The sequence below is a fragment of the Dama dama genome, chromosome 15, assembly GCF_033118175.1.
Source record: "Dama dama isolate Ldn47 chromosome 15, ASM3311817v1, whole genome shotgun sequence".
Classification (NCBI taxonomy): Eukaryota; Metazoa; Chordata; class Mammalia; order Artiodactyla; family Cervidae; genus Dama; species Dama dama.
The window spans coordinates 21,754,386-21,773,268 of NC_083695.1; the positions used below are offsets into that span (position 1 = coordinate 21,754,386).

At 37.4% G+C, this 18,883-nt stretch overlaps 1 protein-coding gene across 2 annotated transcripts in view; it reads right to left on the bottom strand.

Annotated features, from left to right (window-relative positions):
- The window catches only part of RTKN2 (rhotekin 2), a 102,058-nt gene that overhangs the window by 26,566 nt on the left and 56,609 nt on the right, over positions 1–18,883 (bottom strand). For both annotated transcript variants that reach the window (XM_061161609.1, XM_061161610.1), the window contains 2 exons: positions 6,697–6,803; positions 5,693–5,824 (listed from right to left, as the gene is read on the bottom strand). In XM_061161609.1, coding sequence (XP_061017592.1) covers positions 5,693–5,824; positions 6,697–6,803 — 239 coding nt within the window. The remainder of the gene's footprint in view (positions 1–5,692; positions 5,825–6,696; positions 6,804–18,883) is intronic.

Consider the following 18,883-nt stretch of genomic DNA (forward strand, 5'->3'; position numbering starts at 1 on the left):
GTGAAGAGGGTGTGGAGAAAAGGGAACTCTCCTGTGCTGTGTGGGAATATAAATTGGTAGAACCACTGTGGAGAACAGTATGGAGGTTTCTTATTGCTAGAGTTAATACAGTCCCCTCAACATCCTTTCCTTGCCTCCTGTATCTCAATTTTATGGTGCCATAATTATAATCCCATTACCACATCATGTTGTGGGGAGAAGAAGGAAGGAACAACCATGGGTTCTTTTGAATTTTAGAAAAATGTTCTGGGTGAGGGCTAATTACGGAGCCATATGGGCCCTACAGCTGTTATCAGTTCAGTTCAGTTCAGTCGCTCAGTCATGTCCGACTCTTTGCGACCCCATGGACTGCAGCACGCCAGGATTCCCTATCTATCACCAACTCCCAGAGTTTACTCCAAACTCACGTCCATTGAGTCGGTGATGCCATCCAACCATCCCATCCTCTGTCATCCCCTTCTCCTCCTGCCCCCAATCTTACCCAGCATCAAAGTCTTTTCCAATGAGTCAGCTCTTCACATCAGGTGGCCCAAGTATTGGAGTTTCAGCTTCAACATTAGTCCTTCCAATGAACACCCAGGACTGATCTCCTTTAGGATGGACTGGTTGGATCTCCTTGAAGTTCAAGGGACTCTCAAGAGTCTTCTCCAACTCCACAGTTCAAAAGCATCAATTCTTTGGCACTCAGCTTTCTTTATGGACCAACTCTCACATCCATACAAGACTACTGGAAAAAACAGCCTTGACTAGGCGAACCTTTGCTGGCAAAGTACTGTGTCTGCTTTTTAATATGCTGTCTAGGTTGGTCATAGCTTTTCTTCCAAGGAGCAAGTGTCTTTTAATTTCATGGCTGCAGTCACCATCTGCAATGATTTTGGAGCCCCCAAAAATAAAGTCAGCCACTGTTTCCCCATCTATTTGCCATGAAGTGATGGGACAAGATGCCATGATCTTAGTTTTCTGAATGTTGAGCTTTAAGCCAACTTTTTCACTCTCCTCTTTCACTTTCATCAAGAGGCTCTTTAGTTCTTCTTCACTTTCTGCCATAAGGGTGCTGTCATCTGCATATCTGAGGTTATTGATATTTCTCCGGGTAACCTTGATTCCAGCTTGTGCTTCATCCAGCCAAGCGTTTCTCATGATGTACTCTGCATATAAGTTAAATAAGTATGGTGAAAATAAACAGCCTTGACGTATTCCTTTACCTATTTAGAACCAATCTATTGTTCCATGTCCAGTTCTAACTTGCTTCCTGACCTGCATATGGGTTTCCTAAGAGGCAGGTCAGATGGCCTGGTAGTCCCATCTCTTTCAGAATTTTCCAAGTCTATTGGGATCCACACAGTCAAAGGCTTTGGCATAGTCAATAAAGCAGAAATAGATTTTTTTCTGGAACTCTCTTGCTTTTTCGATGATCCAGCAGATGTTGGCAATTTGATCTCTGGTTCCTCTGCCTTTTCTAAAACCAGCTTGAACATCTGGAAGTTCACGGTTCACATATTGCTCAAGCCTGGCTTGGAAAATTTTGAGCATTACTTTACTAGCGTGTGAGATGAGTGCAATTGTGCAGTAGTTTGAGCATTCTTTGGCATTGCCTTTCTTTGGGATTGGAATGAAAACTGACCTTCTCCAGTCCTGTGGCCACTGCTGAGTTTTCCAAATTTGCTGGCATATTGAGTGCAGCACTTTCACAGCATCATCCTTCAGGATTTAAAATAGCTCAACTAAAATTTCATCACCTCCACTAGCTTTGTTCGTAGTGATGCTAGGGCCCACTTGACCATGTCTGGTTCTAGGTGAGTGATCACACCATCATGATTATCTGGGTCATAAAGATCTTTTTTGTACAGTTCTTCTGTGTATTCTTGCCACCTCTTCTTAATATCTTCTGCTTCTGTTAGGTCCATACCATTTCTGTCCTTTATTGAGCCCATCTTTGCATAAATGTTCCCTTGGTATCTCTGATTTTCCTGAGAAGATCTCTAGTCTTTCCCATTCTATTGTTTTCCTCTATTTCTTTGCACTGATCACTGAGGAAGGCTTTCTTATCTCTCCTTGCTATTCTTTGGAACTCTGCATTCAAATGGGTATATCTTTCATTTTCTCCTTTTCCTTTCACTTCTCTTCCGTTCACAGCTATTTGTAAGGCCTCCTCAGACAGCCATTTTGCTTTTTTGCATTTGAGAAAAGCATAACTGAAAAAGATATATGCATTCCAATGTTCATTACAGCACCATTTACAATAGGACATGGAAGCAACCTACACGTCCATCAACAGAGGAATGGATAAAGATATGATACATATATACAATGGAATATTACTCAGCCATAAAAGAAAGAAATAATGCCATGTGCAGCAACATGGATGGACCTAGATTAGAGATTGTCATACTGAGAGAAGTTAAGTTCGATAGTGAAAAATAAAAATCATACGGTATTGCTTATTTTGGGAATCTTGAAAAGTGGTACAAATGACCTTATTTACAACATGGATAAAGAAGTAGAAAACAATCTTATGGTTGCCAGGGGAAAGGCAGGAGGAGCGATAAACTGAAATATTGGTATTGATGTATACAGACCTACATATAAAATAGATAACTAATAACGACCTGCTATACAGCACAGGGGGCTCTACTCAATACACTGTAAATTACCTATATGGGAAAAGAATCTAAAAAAAGAGTGAATATATGTATACGTGTAACTGAGTCACTTTGCTATATACCTGAAACTAACACAACGTTGTGAATTAATTATACTTTCATGCAAAATATCTTTTTAAGTAGGAAATGCAAAGGAAAAATTTCTACTGAGAAAGGGCAGGAATCAGTGCTGGAATCAGCACTGGAGAAAATTAAGATGGAAATATTGCAAAGTTAGGTAATTTAGCACTTTGTCATCAATTTAATTTTTGAGATAAGCAACTAAATTATATTAATCTTCCCAACCTTAACCTTACCTTTATGATTTAATATTAAAATTCTTTTTGGTACTTTAGACAACAGTCATATTCACTGGAAGCAGTAACTGTGTCATCAGTCCTCAGGGTCAAATATAGCTCATGTTGTACCAAGCATATGGCTGAGTCTATACAAATTATTAGATAAATAATTTTCCTATGAATCTATAATGCTTAATTGTGGAGCCACCATAGGATTTCTAAATATGCCGATTTCAGTGATCATAATAATGGAGCTGATTGACTACAGAGTTCCATCAGTTGCCAGGTTATCAGCCTTTATTACCACAAGAAAAATGAGTCAATTGAAAAAGGTCAATTTAGTTAGGTCATGTAAATACCATTAAGCACTTTTTGGAAATTAGACTCTTGCCATCAAACAAGAAAATACAGATGCACTGACTACATTAACCAAGAAGTTCTATTATAATGGTCCTCTTAAATTTAAACGGCAAACTTTCAATAGTTTCATAAGTTACTGCCAACAGGTAACTTGGCTTTGGACTGAGAACCTCATTTCAAAGCTACTTTCTACTTTTAAAACTGATTCAAAGTGGATTCGGAGATAGGAAAAAGTTTAATTTTGCTTCCCAAATCTAGACTAGCAGTATGACTATGAAGAAAAAGAAAAACAATCCATGAATTTTTAATCTATGCTTTCTACCCATTAGGAAAAAAGTGAGCCATTTAATTTTATGTACTAGCTAGACAAGTTCTATCTGATCTCTGAGTATGGGTTTTCACTTGTAAAACAGAAATAAGATACCTGTAAAACAGGGTTGATCTACCTGCTCTGCCTCCTTTAAAGGGCTGAGATAGGAAAAATGAGTACCTCGAAGGCTATTTTCAAATCTAACTTTTAAAATATCATTTGTTTGAATTAATTTTAATTTAGTTTATAGCTATCCATATTCCATTGTACAACATACAAGAAAAAAATTGGTAGGATTCCATTTTTATTACCTAACTACCTAGCAAAAATCAGGTTACACAAAATCATCTATGTATCAGAAGAGCTCTAGCCAAAAATATTTAACATGAATAAAGCAAAACAATTAGTCAAAAACAAATTTGGGAACTTGCCTGGACTTTTCAAAAATGTCAATGTCATGATACTTTTTTTTTAAAAAGGCAAGTGAAGGGTACAATTTAGATAAAAAGGAAACAAATGACATGGTGACCAGATGCAATCTGTGATCCTTGATGGAGTCTTGGATAAAAGAAAAAATAAAAATTGGAACATTTTGGAGACAATCGTGGCAATTTGCTCAGTATATTACATAATATTATTTTGTCAACAGTAAATTTATTGACTATGATAATAATATTACAGTTATGAAGGAAATGTCCTTGTTTTCAGGAGAAACATGCTAATACATTCTAGGAAAGAAATTTCATGCTGCTTGCTGCTTACTTTAAAATGGTTCAGAAAAAAATTTTTTTTAAGTATCTAGAGAGAAAGCAAATGTGGTAAAATGTTAAGAACAGCCGAATAATCTAGGTGATGGATATCAGGTTTTATTTTTCTATTCTTTCAACTTCTCTATACATCTGAAATTTAAAAAATACTCTGGGGGGAAGTGAACACTATGTACAACAAAAAGTTGACAAACAATGGAAAAATTACATCAATTTTCCAATAATAAAATGATACTTTAACCTAATTTTTAAATGAAAATAAATTCACTGTTACAATATTTGAGGTATATTATTTAAGAGCAACATTAATCTTTCTAATACAACAGATAAATTAAGTGGACTTAATTACATAATAAAAGGTCTCACTGTAGGATTTCCTTTAAGAAAAAGTGGCATCATCTCTAAAAGCAGGGCAGAAACAAATCAAATGTCATTACTGGAAAGATCATAGAAATTAACTAAATCTTTATACACTAGCAGACCAGTATCTACATGTTTTTTCAGGACATATACTAACATTTTTTCTCAAAAGATAACTTAAAGGCAAGTAGAACATGTATATTACAGTTAACAGATGTGATGGCTCATGTTTCACCACATACTGAAGGCAAGCAAAGTTACACAACTAGAAACAATTGAAGTTCATAGGCAGAAAACATGATCTTCTAATCTAGAAATGCTAATTTAATTCTAGAGTTGGAATGCTATAAAGGAGGAGGAAAAACTCTCTAATAAACCCTAGACTTGGAGGATAGACAAGATGGTGAGATAAAATAAGTCTGCCTTAGACTGAAAAATTTTCCTGCAGATTTCTGGGTGAAAACTTTGAAACTAAAATTTTGTAATCTCCTTTTTATCAAACCAGTATATTTACGTGTATGTGTATTCTTCTGGCAGAAGGCTAAACAACTGTCCATCAATCCCATAAGAAATCAGAAAGTATACTCAGGAATTTCTTTTTATGGGTTCATTTAAGCATTAACTAGAAAGAGCATATTACTGTAACATGATGTTTATATGATTTCTTAATTATACATTCATAAAAAATTTAAACCACCTGTTAACGTCAAGTTACATTCTCTGCTTTAAGATCTATTTGCTGGTACAGATTTCCAATTACTACACTTTCTTGCAAAATATACAGTATTTCCTTTACCAGATAGGTTCTATAAACAGAAAAATAAGATTAAATTATCTTTATGAACTATTTTTAGCAGTTCTTCCCTTTTTTGTAAATAAGATGACAACAGTGTGAACCGTAATAGAAAACAATTTCATAAAATATTATACCTTTATCTTCAAAATAGCATTTACCTTGTTAATAGACACTATCAAAGCTGGTTCCACTTTAGCTTCAATTTCTTCTGGAGTGTAAAAACAATAGAGTTTGCCCCCTCTTAAAACACAATACAACCTTCTCCAATGAATCAGACCTCCTACCATTTGCTGAAAAAGCAAAATCAAGAAATTCTCAACTTTAAATCATTATTTATCATCTTAACTCTCAACTCAACAAAATACTTGAATTATCAGTTAGTTTTTAAAGATGTTTTAATATGATAGTTACCCAATTAATTTACCATATAATAAGTTAGTAGCCCAAAGCCAAAAAGTTAGTTTATGATTATCACATTACTCATACACATAAAATCATAAATCAATGCAATTTAAGAGAAGCTAGTCTACTAAAAATTAGTGCTTGTAATTCCACAGCAATTCATCAAATGACTCAGGAATATTATAAAAATAACTCAATATTCAAAATATAACTTTCCCTTACTGTTCTCAGAACACGGACTTCCCTATAAAAATGCAAATTTTCTTTCCTCTTAATGGAATATTTTTTTAAAAGCTATTGATTCATTGAAGCCCATAATTAATTATTTACTGAATATAAATAACTATAGTTATAAATAAATAAGGAGTAGGTTGCACAGAGGCAGCTTTGGAAGCCTAGAGGCCAAAACTGTGCTGAAAGCTGTCTGCCAGAAAGGTCTTTATGGGAAAGGTTTGAGAAGTCCTCATCAGCTTCCCCAAGGAGTCCTCTGTTACTGATTATCCTGTTGCTGCTATTAATGAAGCAGAGGAACCTGGAGAGGCAGCTCCTTAGCCATCAAAATTGCATTAAGACCCTTCCCTTCCCACCTTGTCACTCCCAGCCACAACTCCTATTCTGTGTCTAACAATGAGGAAGCTACCCATTCAAGATATGATTTTATATAAAAAAAAGAAAATACTTTTCAATATCAAAATGCCAAACAACTGCCATTAAGATCTAAATTAGAGCTACAATTGTAGGATATTTAAAGTCTTCTAACCTGCTTATTAAGAAATCCCGCAAATACATCCTCAGCCATACAGGATGGTTGGGCGACTAGTCGGCAGCACATGTTACCATATAAGGGAAGCCAAAATGAAGATTCTTCTATTTAAATGAGAAAAAGCCAAGGTATAAATATATGCTTATTTAAGGTCATTATACATTTTAATTATTTTTACAATTTTTATTTTTGCTTTATATAAGAACATATGTAAAGGTCCATCCTACTCATATTACCATATTCAATGACAACAGCAAATGAAAGAAAGCAGTCAGGACAGGATGTTATTAAACTAATAGTTTGTAGTAGTGGTCCCCAACATTGTTGGCACCAGGAACCAGTTTTGTGGAAGACAATTTTGCTACAGACTGGGAGGGTGGAATGGTTTCAGGATGATTCAAGCACATTACCTGTATTGTGCATTTTACTTATGTTATTATTATTACATCAACTCCACCTCAGATCATCAGGCATTAGATTCTGGTGGTTGGGGACCCCTGGTTTATAGCATGCTATCACCTGGAACAGACATGGAACTTTTAGTCTCTTGATCTCTTTCTTGATCTTAAAGCAATTAATCAATGGAGGTAGTTCAGGGCATATTAGTAAACTCAGGTAATTTAAAAAACATCCTAATAAAATTATTTTTGTATGTCACATTCTACTTTTTACTCTGGTTTTCATTATAAAGTGAAAGAAAGTGAAGTCACTCAGTCATGTCTGACTCTTTGCAACCCCGTGGACTGTAGCCCACCAGGCTCCTCCATCCATGGGATTCTCCAGGCAAGAATACTGGAGTGGGTTGCGAGTTCCTTCTCCAGGGGATCTTCCTGACCCAGGGATCGAACCCAAGTCTCCAGCATTGCAGGCAGAGGCTTTAACCTCTGAGCCACCAGGGAAGCCATTAGGGTTTTCTTTATAGTAATTAGCAAATTGATCCTCTGAATAAAACACTTCAGAGCACAACTTAAATAATTTAATAATAAACCTTTTGGCCCTTCCCCTTCTCCCTTTCCTTACTGAACAGTTCAGTTGTAAGCCATTATGTGAAGCCCACCAAGATGGGGATCTGTGCCAGGAGTTGCGGGGAGGGGAACAGTAGTGGGCAGAGCTAGGTGCTGGAGCCGGGCAGGATAAGAACGCTGAGTGAGAAAGCTTCCTGGCATGAGGGGGCAGAGCCTGAATGGGCTGAGGACGATGGATCACACGGGGAATCTAGAACCCAAGGGAAATCTCTTCTCAGTGGTTGGCCTGGCATGGAGAGTTGGGGTCCAGGTAGAGCAAGGAGGGTATCTATGCGCAGTGGCTGCCCAAGTGAAGTGTCAGAATCCAAGGAGAGCAAGAGAAGTGTGCACATTTTGGGGGTGGTCCAGCCATGGGTGTCAGCTTGAGGGCAATGAGGAAGCCATTCACACATCTGGTAAACCAGAGGCGTGCGTCAGAGTCCAGGAAGAAGGAAATCCAAGCACAGGGGCAGCTGGCACAGGTAGGCTGACAAGGGTGTCCACATGGGGTAATGAGGGCAGCCAGGCATGTGGAGTTAAAACCTGAGTGGGGTGAGGAAAGCAATTATGTGAGGAAGATGGGGAAATGGTTGCTTTTAAAGAGGCTAATCAAAGAATAAAATACAGTAGATAATATAAAGATAATAGAAGACAGGTTTCTCACTATCAGAGAAAGGAAATACAAATATGCAGAATGAACTCTTTGGTATTGGTTTAGAACTAGATGTACTGGTATGAACTCATGGTTTTCAACATATAGAGATTAAGAAATCCATGACAAAAAATATATACATGTATGCCCACTAAGAGGGCCTAGGAAAAGTGACAACTAATGGTGACAGTCTGATGGCAATGAATTTACCTAAACCTCCCACGTCTTCTAAATATTATTTCTATTAAAAAGACTCAGTCTTCTTTGGAGAAATGGCTGATTCCAGGACTGGGGCAGGTAAAGTACATGATGAGTCTGACATATCTTGTCATGCCTGAAGCAAGGAAGTACTCAATGAATGAGGAGGACATGAAAAAACACAGAAACCATCTTGAATGTAACCCCACTGGCCAAAACAGAGACAATTTGAATCTCAAAGTAAACAAGATATTAACAGATTATAATGCACTGAGTAAAACTATAAAACACAAATCCATGCTACTATAAATAAATCAATGAATAAAGTTGAAAGTCTAATAAATATTATACTTAGTTTCAAAGTACCCCCATCCCACGCACAAATTATGTATTAATTACAAAAGGGGTAAACAAAAAGAGTAACTGCACAGTAGAGAAGCTTGACAGAAACCCTAAAATCAAGTGATCAAAGTGAACATCATCAGTAATGGGATGAATCAAAATATGCCACCTGATAGAATGCAATGAGAACGCAGCATTTCTGTGACATTTCTGCCAAAGATGCACATCCTGAGTCTTAGCCCCAGAAAACATTCAACAAACCTAAACACAGGGAACTTCTACAAAATAACTATGATATTTTAAAATGTCATAGTTATGAAAGCCAAGGAAAGACTGGAGAACTGATCTAGATTGAAAGAAACTGAAGAAGCATGATGATTAAATGCAGTAAGTGAACCTACACTGGATCCTTTGGTCATAGGGACATTACTGGAAAAATATTTGAATAGTGCCTGTTTAACAGGAATAAAAGTAATACATTAACATTCATTTCCTGACTTGTATAGCTGTAACGATGTAGCTGGATGCCTTTTAGCAGGAAACAGATACTAACAGAGTTGAGAGTAATGAAGCATCAGATAAGCAACTTGCTCTCATATACTTCTCGAGAAAAACAAAAAGACCTTGATATTCAACTTTTAACTTTTCTATAAGTTTGCAATTGTTTAATAAAGTTCTTTCAAAAACATTAAAATACTCCTCTAATGTAATGTGCAGGTGGGTGTACAGCCTTTATAACTGTATGGAAGGAAAGCAATGTATAATTTATTGTGTGTATCAGAGTATAAATAAAAATGCAACATATGGTCAGCCCTTTGTTCACACTGGACCACACAAAAAAAGATTTGTAAAGTTTTCACTGCACCCCTGTTGGTAAATGCCTATTAAATGACTAACAATTGGCTGTTACTATTATTAACCAAAAAGTTAGTACAGAAAATAAAATACTTTTGGTAAAAATACAATTATTTAATATATATTTAATAGATGTAGCCAAGGTTTCGTACATCAGTTAAACGAAAAAGACCAGCCTAAATGAAGAGCATGTGTGTGGGTGCTAAGTTGCTTCAGTAGTGACCGATTTCTGTGCAACCCCATGGACTGTAGCCCGCCAGGCTCCTCTGTCCATGGGATTCTCCAGGCAAGAATACCGGAGTGGGTTGCCATGCCCTCCTCCAGGGGGATCTTCCCAACCCAGGGATCGAACCGGAGTCTTTATCTCTAACCTGTGTCGGCAGGCAGGTTCTTTACCACTAGCACCACCTGAGAAGCCCAAATGAACAGCACAAAATAAAATAATTTTTATCAATTTACCTGCTCAAGATTCTACTAAAGAATAGCACACAACAAATTTTCTGGGCCTATTCTTTTTATTATTACGTTGTTAAAGCTGCTATCTTTTAGAAATGAAGGGCTTCATCTGAGAGAATTTAAGTGTATAAATACACTACAGGCAATGATTTTAAAATGCAGATATAAATAAATGAGAATCTCCTTTCTTAAAATAGGCAGGAAATGAAAGAAACATTATATAAAAGCATGGATCTAGGTAATACATCTGAAATCAAATTTGTGATTTATGAATTTAAAGTTTCAAAGTGAGTTTCTTTACATACAAGACTTATGGATGATTTGTTTTTAAGTTAGGATGTAACTCCTAAAGAAACAGAATCATAAATGATTAGTTTTTCAGACCAGTTCATAAAGTTTGTTCAATCAACAATATACCTGGAACCTAAACATCACATGTAATAGTTTCTCTAGCAAAATAACTTCAGATTTCATGGCACACCAAGAAAAATAATTCCTTCCTAGTTGCAGTCCTTGAAAACAGACATTCGATGTAAAATTCTTTGTTCTACAGATCACATGCCACACAGGCCGCAGTCAGCTGTTACTTCCCCTGTAGATTTCTCTACAGCTCATGACCACTGGAGAATAAAGCACAGAGCTACAGTTTCTTCTCTCTACATTTAACAAGAAAGATGACATCTAGGCTGGTCACTTAACCTGCCCAAGTATCAACTCTCATTCTTAAAAATACTACCTATAAAGTACTAGGGTTGTTGTGAAATTAAACAAGAAAATGTGTAAATATGACATTTATCACTATATCTGGCATGTAACAGATGCTTCTTATAATTTCATATCCAGGGCACTCTCAGTCCTGAAGCCATATCCTTTCCATTTCTCAATGCTGTCTTTCCAGTCTTGTGCAACACATTTAATCAAAATACTTAATTCTTCTTTTCTAACCAAGGGTGGTATTAGGACAAGATGAAATGAAACAGGAAGTGAAAGAACAGTTTGACTTTTCATACTGGAAGATTTTATCTAATTCATCTGTAGTTTTAGATGGGGAACAAAATGGAGTTTTAAAATGACAGCGACAACAAAACTAAGGCAAGAGAAAGAATCCAGATAACATCTCAGCTCCCTGTCAGTCAATCTTTACAATGTGGTTTCATTGTTTTATAAAAAGTATAAAAATTTCTTGATGACAAACACAAGCCTTAAGATACCATTTTGGCTTTTTCCTTCAACTAGTAAGAGCAATAAAGTTGAGTTATAAATTTCAAAAATCTTGTATTTCCTCTTTACAGTATCTGGGAGACATTGACATAACTTTATTTAGGAAAACCTTTTTAAACATAGATTTATTAACAAATAAATAAAAGGGTGACTTTTTCCTGCATAAAATTGTGTTTATTTTTAATTACACACTTTTTTTTCCCAAAATATAATTGATTTACAAGATTGTCATTTACACACATTTCTAGGAACATTTCTATCACATCAAAAGAGTTTGACATATAGGCCAGTGTTCTTAAATTTTCTACAGCGGAAGCTACAAGTCGGTTGTCAACCGTTTTGGGGTGTTACTGCTGTAAGCACAGGTCTTTTCATAGTCTTTAATATCCTACTCAGGCTTCCCAGGTGGTGCTAGTGCCAGTGCGGGAGACAGAAGAGATGCGGGTTCAATCCCTGGGTCAGGAAGATCCCCTGGAGGAGAGCAAGGCCACCCACTCCAGTATTCTTGCCTGGAGAACCCATGGACAGAAGAGCCTGGTGGGCAACAGTCCACAGGGTCACAAAGAGTCCGACATGACTGAGGCAACTTAGCGGGAATGCTCAATATGCTAATCTCTTTTGTGTTTTTCTTGGAAAGAAATATACCACATAGTTATGCTTATTTGCTCATGAGCATTTCTAAAGGAGAATCTAGTAATATCTTAAGAGCACTAACGACAAAGGGACACTGCTGAAATTGATGCTTTCTTAGTGAATTTTATTCATTTCAACAGTCTTTCTGATGATTTAGTTGAATAGGATCTTTCATCATCAATTCCATTGTTAACAAATCATAGTATTTTGAATTTTCAGGTGCTTTATCAGTAATAATATATGCCTAGGACCAGAACACATAGCAGAAAAAGCACTGCCTGTCCTGGATTATTTAAAGTCTGGCTTGAACACTAGCTAGCTACATAATCTGGCACATTACATTCTCTAAGCTGCATTTTATTCATCTGTAAAATGTAAATGATAACAAAATAAGGAACTTGGGAAGGTCAGAGTTAGCCAGTGGTAGAACTAGAATACGAATCCAAGGCTGATGGCTCCACAGTCTCCATTATTATATTAATCACTTCATTGTAATGCTCCCTAAGAACTACATCTCACATAGACTAAAAATAAAAACTGCTTTAGCATAAGAACATGTAATAGGACACCTACTCTCAACAGATTTTGGGGAAAACAATACAGTATTGTTAACCTATGTCACATGTTGTACAGCAGATTTCTAGAACTTATTCACATTGTATAACTGAAGCTTTATACCAGTTTATTAGCACCCCCTTTCTCATCTTCCAAACCCCTAGTAACTGCCATAGTAACTCCCATAGTAAATTATGCTTTGCTTCTAACAGTCTGTCTATTTCAGGCACTTCATATAAGTGGAATCAGGTAGTATTTGTCCTTCTGTGACAGGCTATTTCAGTTAGCATAATGTCAAAGATCACTCATGCTGTCACATATTACAGAATTTTCTTTCTCAAGGCTGAATATGTCTGGAACATAACAGGCACTCAATATATGGTGATAATATCAATAATTCTAGAGAATTGATACAAAATCGAATTAAAACTTAATTTGCCAAGTTTTCTGATTTGCCAACTGATAATGCTAATACTGTTACAAACTTGAAGTTGTGGGCAAAAGAAAGCTCAATTGGATTGTTCAGACCAATCCTCCCACTGAAAACTACTATAAAATGCTGAACCAAATCTATTTTAAAAACTTTAGAGCAACAAAGAGGTAACAAAACTAAAAGAAACTACCAGTACAAATCTGATAAATGAGAACCAGAAAGTTAAATGAGCACAGAATCTGTTTGTCTTAAGAGCATTTGCTAATCCCAGCAAATCCAATTTATGATTTAAGATCCTGCAAGATGAGGGAAGTAGACCAGAAATCAGTCTAGGACTTTAACATCGTAGGCAGATTAATGGGAGGATTCCTCATATTAAGCTGATAGCCCAAAGGAATCACCAGCTGGGTAGTGAAAGTGAAGTTGCTCAGTCGTGTCCAACTCGTTGCGAACCTGTGGACTGTAGCCTACCAGGTTTCTCCGTCCATGGGATTTTCCAGGCAAGAAAACTGGAGTGGATTGCCATTTCCTTCTCCAGGGAACCATAAATAAACCAATCTAACTGCCCAGGATTCCCACTGCCTGGAAGTGGGGATGAAGGGATCCAGAGAAACTCAGATATGGTCTTTGGATAAAGTGAGCCTAGTCGCTCCAAGTTCCTGCCAGAAGCAGACACTAAGCATTAATTTATTCTGCTATGTAAACTTTCAATTATAATGGCAAGTACATGAAAGTAACTATACATGAAGAAACTGAGTGGTAACCAGTTACAAAAAAAAAAAAAAAATAGAAACTGACCAAGAAAGACTTTATATATCTGCATTATTAGCCATAGACTATAAAATAGTTATTCTTTTAATAAAAACCTAAAAGATAATATTAACAGTGCATGCAGGGAATACAAAGCTTCATAGCAGATTTAAGAAAAAAATCAAACAGAACTTCTAGAAATAAGAAGTACAATAAGTGAAATGAAGAACTTGGTATACAGATTCAACAGCAGATCAGAGAGCTGCAAAGAGAATAAAGGAAATAAAAGAGTGCATTAAAAATTCTAGGAAAAGTAGCAAAGACAGAAAAAAAAGATGAGGACTAGATCATAAGTGATAATAAAAATACAGAACACAGTCAGAAAGACTAACATAGGTTTAATAAGAATGCTAGAGGAAGGAAGGAAAGAGAATGGACCAGAGGCTGTCTGAATAGACAAGATGCTGTCCAGAATAATGAAAGACATCAATCAGCGTAAAGAAGTTCAAGGATTTCCAAAAGCAGCATAAATAAAACTAAATTCTTCACCTATAGCATGGTGAAGCGTCAGAAAACCAAAGACAAAGAAAAAATGAAAAGTTACCTTCACAGAAGTGAACACTGACAAATGATTTCTAACAGCCAGTTCAAGACCCTGAGAGCTCAGCAGGTGAAGAATCCACCTGCAGTGCAGCAGACCCCGGTTCAATTCCTGGGTTGGGAAGATCCCCTGGAGAAGGGAAAGGCTACCCACTCCAGTATTCTGGCCTGGAGAATATAGTCCATGGGGTCACAAACAGTTGGACACCACTGAGCCACTTTCACTTTCACTTTTCACACGACACCAGAAGGTAGTGGAATTATAGCTTTAATATTCAAAAAGAAAAATATTAAAGTGCCAAACTTCTACACCATGCAAAAAATGCCTTTTAAGAGTGAAGCTAAATAAAGTCATCTTCAGACAAACACAAAGAATCAAGAAGTATGATCCTAACATAACATACTAAAATAAATTCTAAGGATTATACTTCAAGCAGCAGGAAAATGATCCCAGATGCAATAAGGTATAATATAACACACACGAAATTTTAACTTCTGAGCCACCGGGGAAGCCTCATTTATATCACAATTATTTTTTAAACTGCACATTTACATTTTATGAACTTTTCTCTATTTTTAATGTAATATTTGGTGTGAAATTTAAAACATATATAGTCATCTCCCTTTACAACAAAAAGTATAAGTAAGGTAGTACATGATTTTATATATTATACCTTGAAAAATGAAAAAGAATAAATAACCCAAATCATATTTCCAATCTACTTTACCAACACGACTGTATATTTTTCATCATCAGTTCAGTTCAGTTCAGTCGCTTAGTCGTGTTCGACTCTTTGCAACCCCATGAATCGTAGCATGCCAGGCCTCCCTGTCCATCAACAACTCCCAGAGTTTACTCAAACTCAGGTCCATCGAGTCAGTGATGCCAACCAGCCATCTCATCCTCTGTTCCCTTCTCCTCCTGACCCCATTCCCTCCCAGCATCAGGGTCTTTTCCAATGAGCCAACTCTTCACATGAGGTGACCAAAGTATTGGAGTTTTAGCTTCAGCATCAGTCCTTCCAATGAACACCCAGGACTGATCTCCTTTAGGATGGACTGGTTGGATCTCCTTGCAGTCTAAGGGACTCTCAAGAGTCTTCTCCAACACCACAGTTCAAAAACATCAGCTTTCTTCACAGTCCAACTCTCACATCCATACATGACCACTGGAAAAACCACAGCCTTGACTAGACGGACCTTTGTTGGCAAAGCAACATCTCTGCTATTTAACATGCTGTCTAGGTTGGTCATAACTTTCCTTCCAAGGAGTAAGCGTCTTTTAATTTCATGGCTGCAATCACCATCTGCAGTGATTTTGGAGCCCAAAAACATAAAGTCTGACACTGTTTCCACTGTTTCCCTATCTATTTCACATGAAGTGATGGGACAAGATGCCATGATCTTAGTTTTCTGAATGTTGACCTTTAAGCCAACTTTTTCACTCTCCTCTTTCACTTTCATCAGGAGGCTTTTTAGTTCCTCTTCACTTTTTGCCATAAGGGTGCTGTCATCTGCATATCTGAGGTTATTGGTATTTCTCCTGGCAATCTTGATTCCAGCTTGTGCTTCTACCAGCCCAGCGTTTCTCATGATGTACTCTGCAAATAAGTTAAATAAGCAGGGTGACAATATACAGCCTTGACGTACTCCTTTACCTATTTGGAACTAGTCTGTTGTTCCATTTCCAGTTCAATTGTTGCTTCCTGACCTGCATACAGCTTTCTCAAGAGGCAGGTCAGGTGGTCTGGTATTCCCATCTCTTTCAGAATTTTACACAGTTTATTGTGATCCACACACTCAAAGGCTTTAGCATAGTCAATAAAGCAGAAACGGAAAATTTTGTGGAACTCTCTTGCTTTTTCGATGATCCAGCAGATGTTGGCAATTTGATCTCTGGTTCCTCTGCCTTTTCTAAAACCAGCTTGAACATCTGGAAGTTCACGGTTCACATATTGCTCAAGCCTGGCTTGGAAAATTTTGAGCATTACTTTACTAGCGTGTGAGATGAGTGCAATTGTGCAGTAGTTTGAGCATTCTTTGGCATTGCCTTTCTTTGGGATTGGAATGAAAACTGACCTCTTCCAGTCCTGTGGCCACTAATGAGTTTTCCAAATTTGCTGGCATATTGAGTGCAGCACTTTCACAGCATCATCCTTCAGGATTTGAAATAGCTCAACTGGAATTCCATCATCTCCACTAGCTTTGTTCGTAGTGATGCTTTCTAAGGCCCACCTGACTTCACATTCCAGGATGTCTGGCTCTAGGTGAGTGATCACACCATCATGATTATCTGGGTCATAAGGATCTTTTTGGTATAGTTCTTCTGTGTATTTTTGCCAGCTTTTGTTAATATCTTCTGCTTCTGTTAGGTCCATACCATTTCTGTCCTTTATTGAGCCCATCTTTGCATGAAATGTTCCCTTGATATCTCTAATTTTCTTGAAGAGATCTCTAGTCTTTCCCATTCTGTTGTTTTCCTCTATTTCTTTGCATTGATCGCTAAGGAAGGCTTTCTTATCTCTCCTGGCTATTCTTTGGAACTCTGCATTCAACTGGGAGTATCTTTCCCTTTCTCCTTTGCTTTTCGCTTCTCTTCTTTTCACAGCTATTTGTAAGGCCTCCTCAGACAACCATTTTGCCTTTTTGCATTTCTTTTCCATGGGGATGGTCTTGCTCCCTGTCTCCTATACAATGTCAGGAACCTCCGTCCATAGTTCTTCAGGCTCTCTGTCTATCAGATCTAGCCCCTTAAATCTATTTCTCAGTTCCACTGTATAGTCATAAAGGATTTGATTTACGTCATACCTGAATGGTCTGGTGGTTTTCCCTACTTTATTCAATTTAAGTCTCAGTTTGGCAATAAGGAGTTCATGATATGAGCCACAGTCAACTCCCAGTCTGTTTTTGCTGACAGTATAGAGCTTCTCCATCTTTGGCTGCAAAGAATATAATCAATCTGATTTCAGTGTTGACCATCTGGTGATGTCCATGTGTAGAGTCTTCTCTTGTGTTGTTGGAAGAGGGTGTTTGCTATGACCAGTGCGTTCTCTAGGCAAAACTCTATTAGCCTTTGCCCTGCTTCATTCCATACTCCAAGGCCAAATTTCCCTGTTACTCCAGGTGTTTCTTGACTTCCTACTTTTGCATTCCAGTCCCCTATAATGAAAAGGACATTTTTTGGGGTGTTAGTTCTAAAAGGTCTTGTAGTTCTTCATAGAACCATTCAACTTCAGCTTCTTCAGCGTTACTGATTGGGGCCTGGATTACTGTGATATTGAATGGTTTGCCTTGGAAACGAACAGAGATCATTCTGTCATTTTTGAGATTGCATCCAAGTACTGCATTTCAGACTCTTTTGTTGACCATGATGGCTACTCCATTTCTTCTAAGGGATTTTTGCCCACAGTAGTAGATATAATCGTCATCTGAGTTAAATTCACCCATTCCAGTCCATTTTAGTTTGCTGATTCCTAGAATGTTGACATTCACTCTTGCCATCTCCTGTTTGACCACTTCCAATTTGCCTTGATTCATGGACCTAACATTCCAGGGTCCTATGCAATACTGCTCTTTATAGCATTGGACCTTGCTTCTATCACCAGTCCCATCCACAACTGGGTATTGTTTTTGCTTTGGCTCTACCCCTTCATTCTTTCTGGAGTTATTTCTCCACTGATCTCCAGTAGCATATTGGGCACCTACTGACCTGGGGAGTTCCTCTTTCAGTATCCTATCATTTTGCCTTTTCATACTGTTCATGGGGTTCTCAAGGAAAGAATACTGAAGTGGTTTGACATTCCCTTCTCCAGTGGACCACATTCTGTCAGACCACTCCACCATGACCCGTCCATCTTGGGTGGCCCCACACGGCACGGCTTAGTTTCATTGATTTAGACAAGGCTGTGGTCCTGTGATCAGACTGGCTAGTTTTCTGTGATTATGGTTTCAGTGTGCCTGCCCTTTGATGCTCTCTTGCAACACCTACCATCTTACTTGGGTTTCTCTTACCTTGGACGTGTTTTTCATCATAGCTAAAAGTAATCTGGGAGTGTGGAGAGTGCTTATGCTAAGTTTTACAAATCTTCCTAATCACTTACCTCCCTTCTTCACCCTGCTAACTATTTCTTTTTAACAAATTATAACTACCAATTGTCATCTAGAGAAAAATGTTTAAGATTAATTTAGCCCCACTTTTCCCTTATATCCTCTGCTTTCTACAAACAGACAGGTTGGTTTCCTCAATTACAATTTAAAAAATAAGACAGGTCTTTGACAACTATTAACAGAAGAGTGGTGAAGTCATCCATTTCAAGTCAAAGAAAAGGATTCAGAAAATGCAAAACCTTTCTGTTCTTAACAAGCAAGCCTCATAAACACATCTCTAGCAAACAGGAGACAGAGAGAAAAATAAACTTTTCACATTTGGGGAAAAGGGACGGACATATTTGAAAGAATTCACAGAATCACTCATGCCTATGTCAT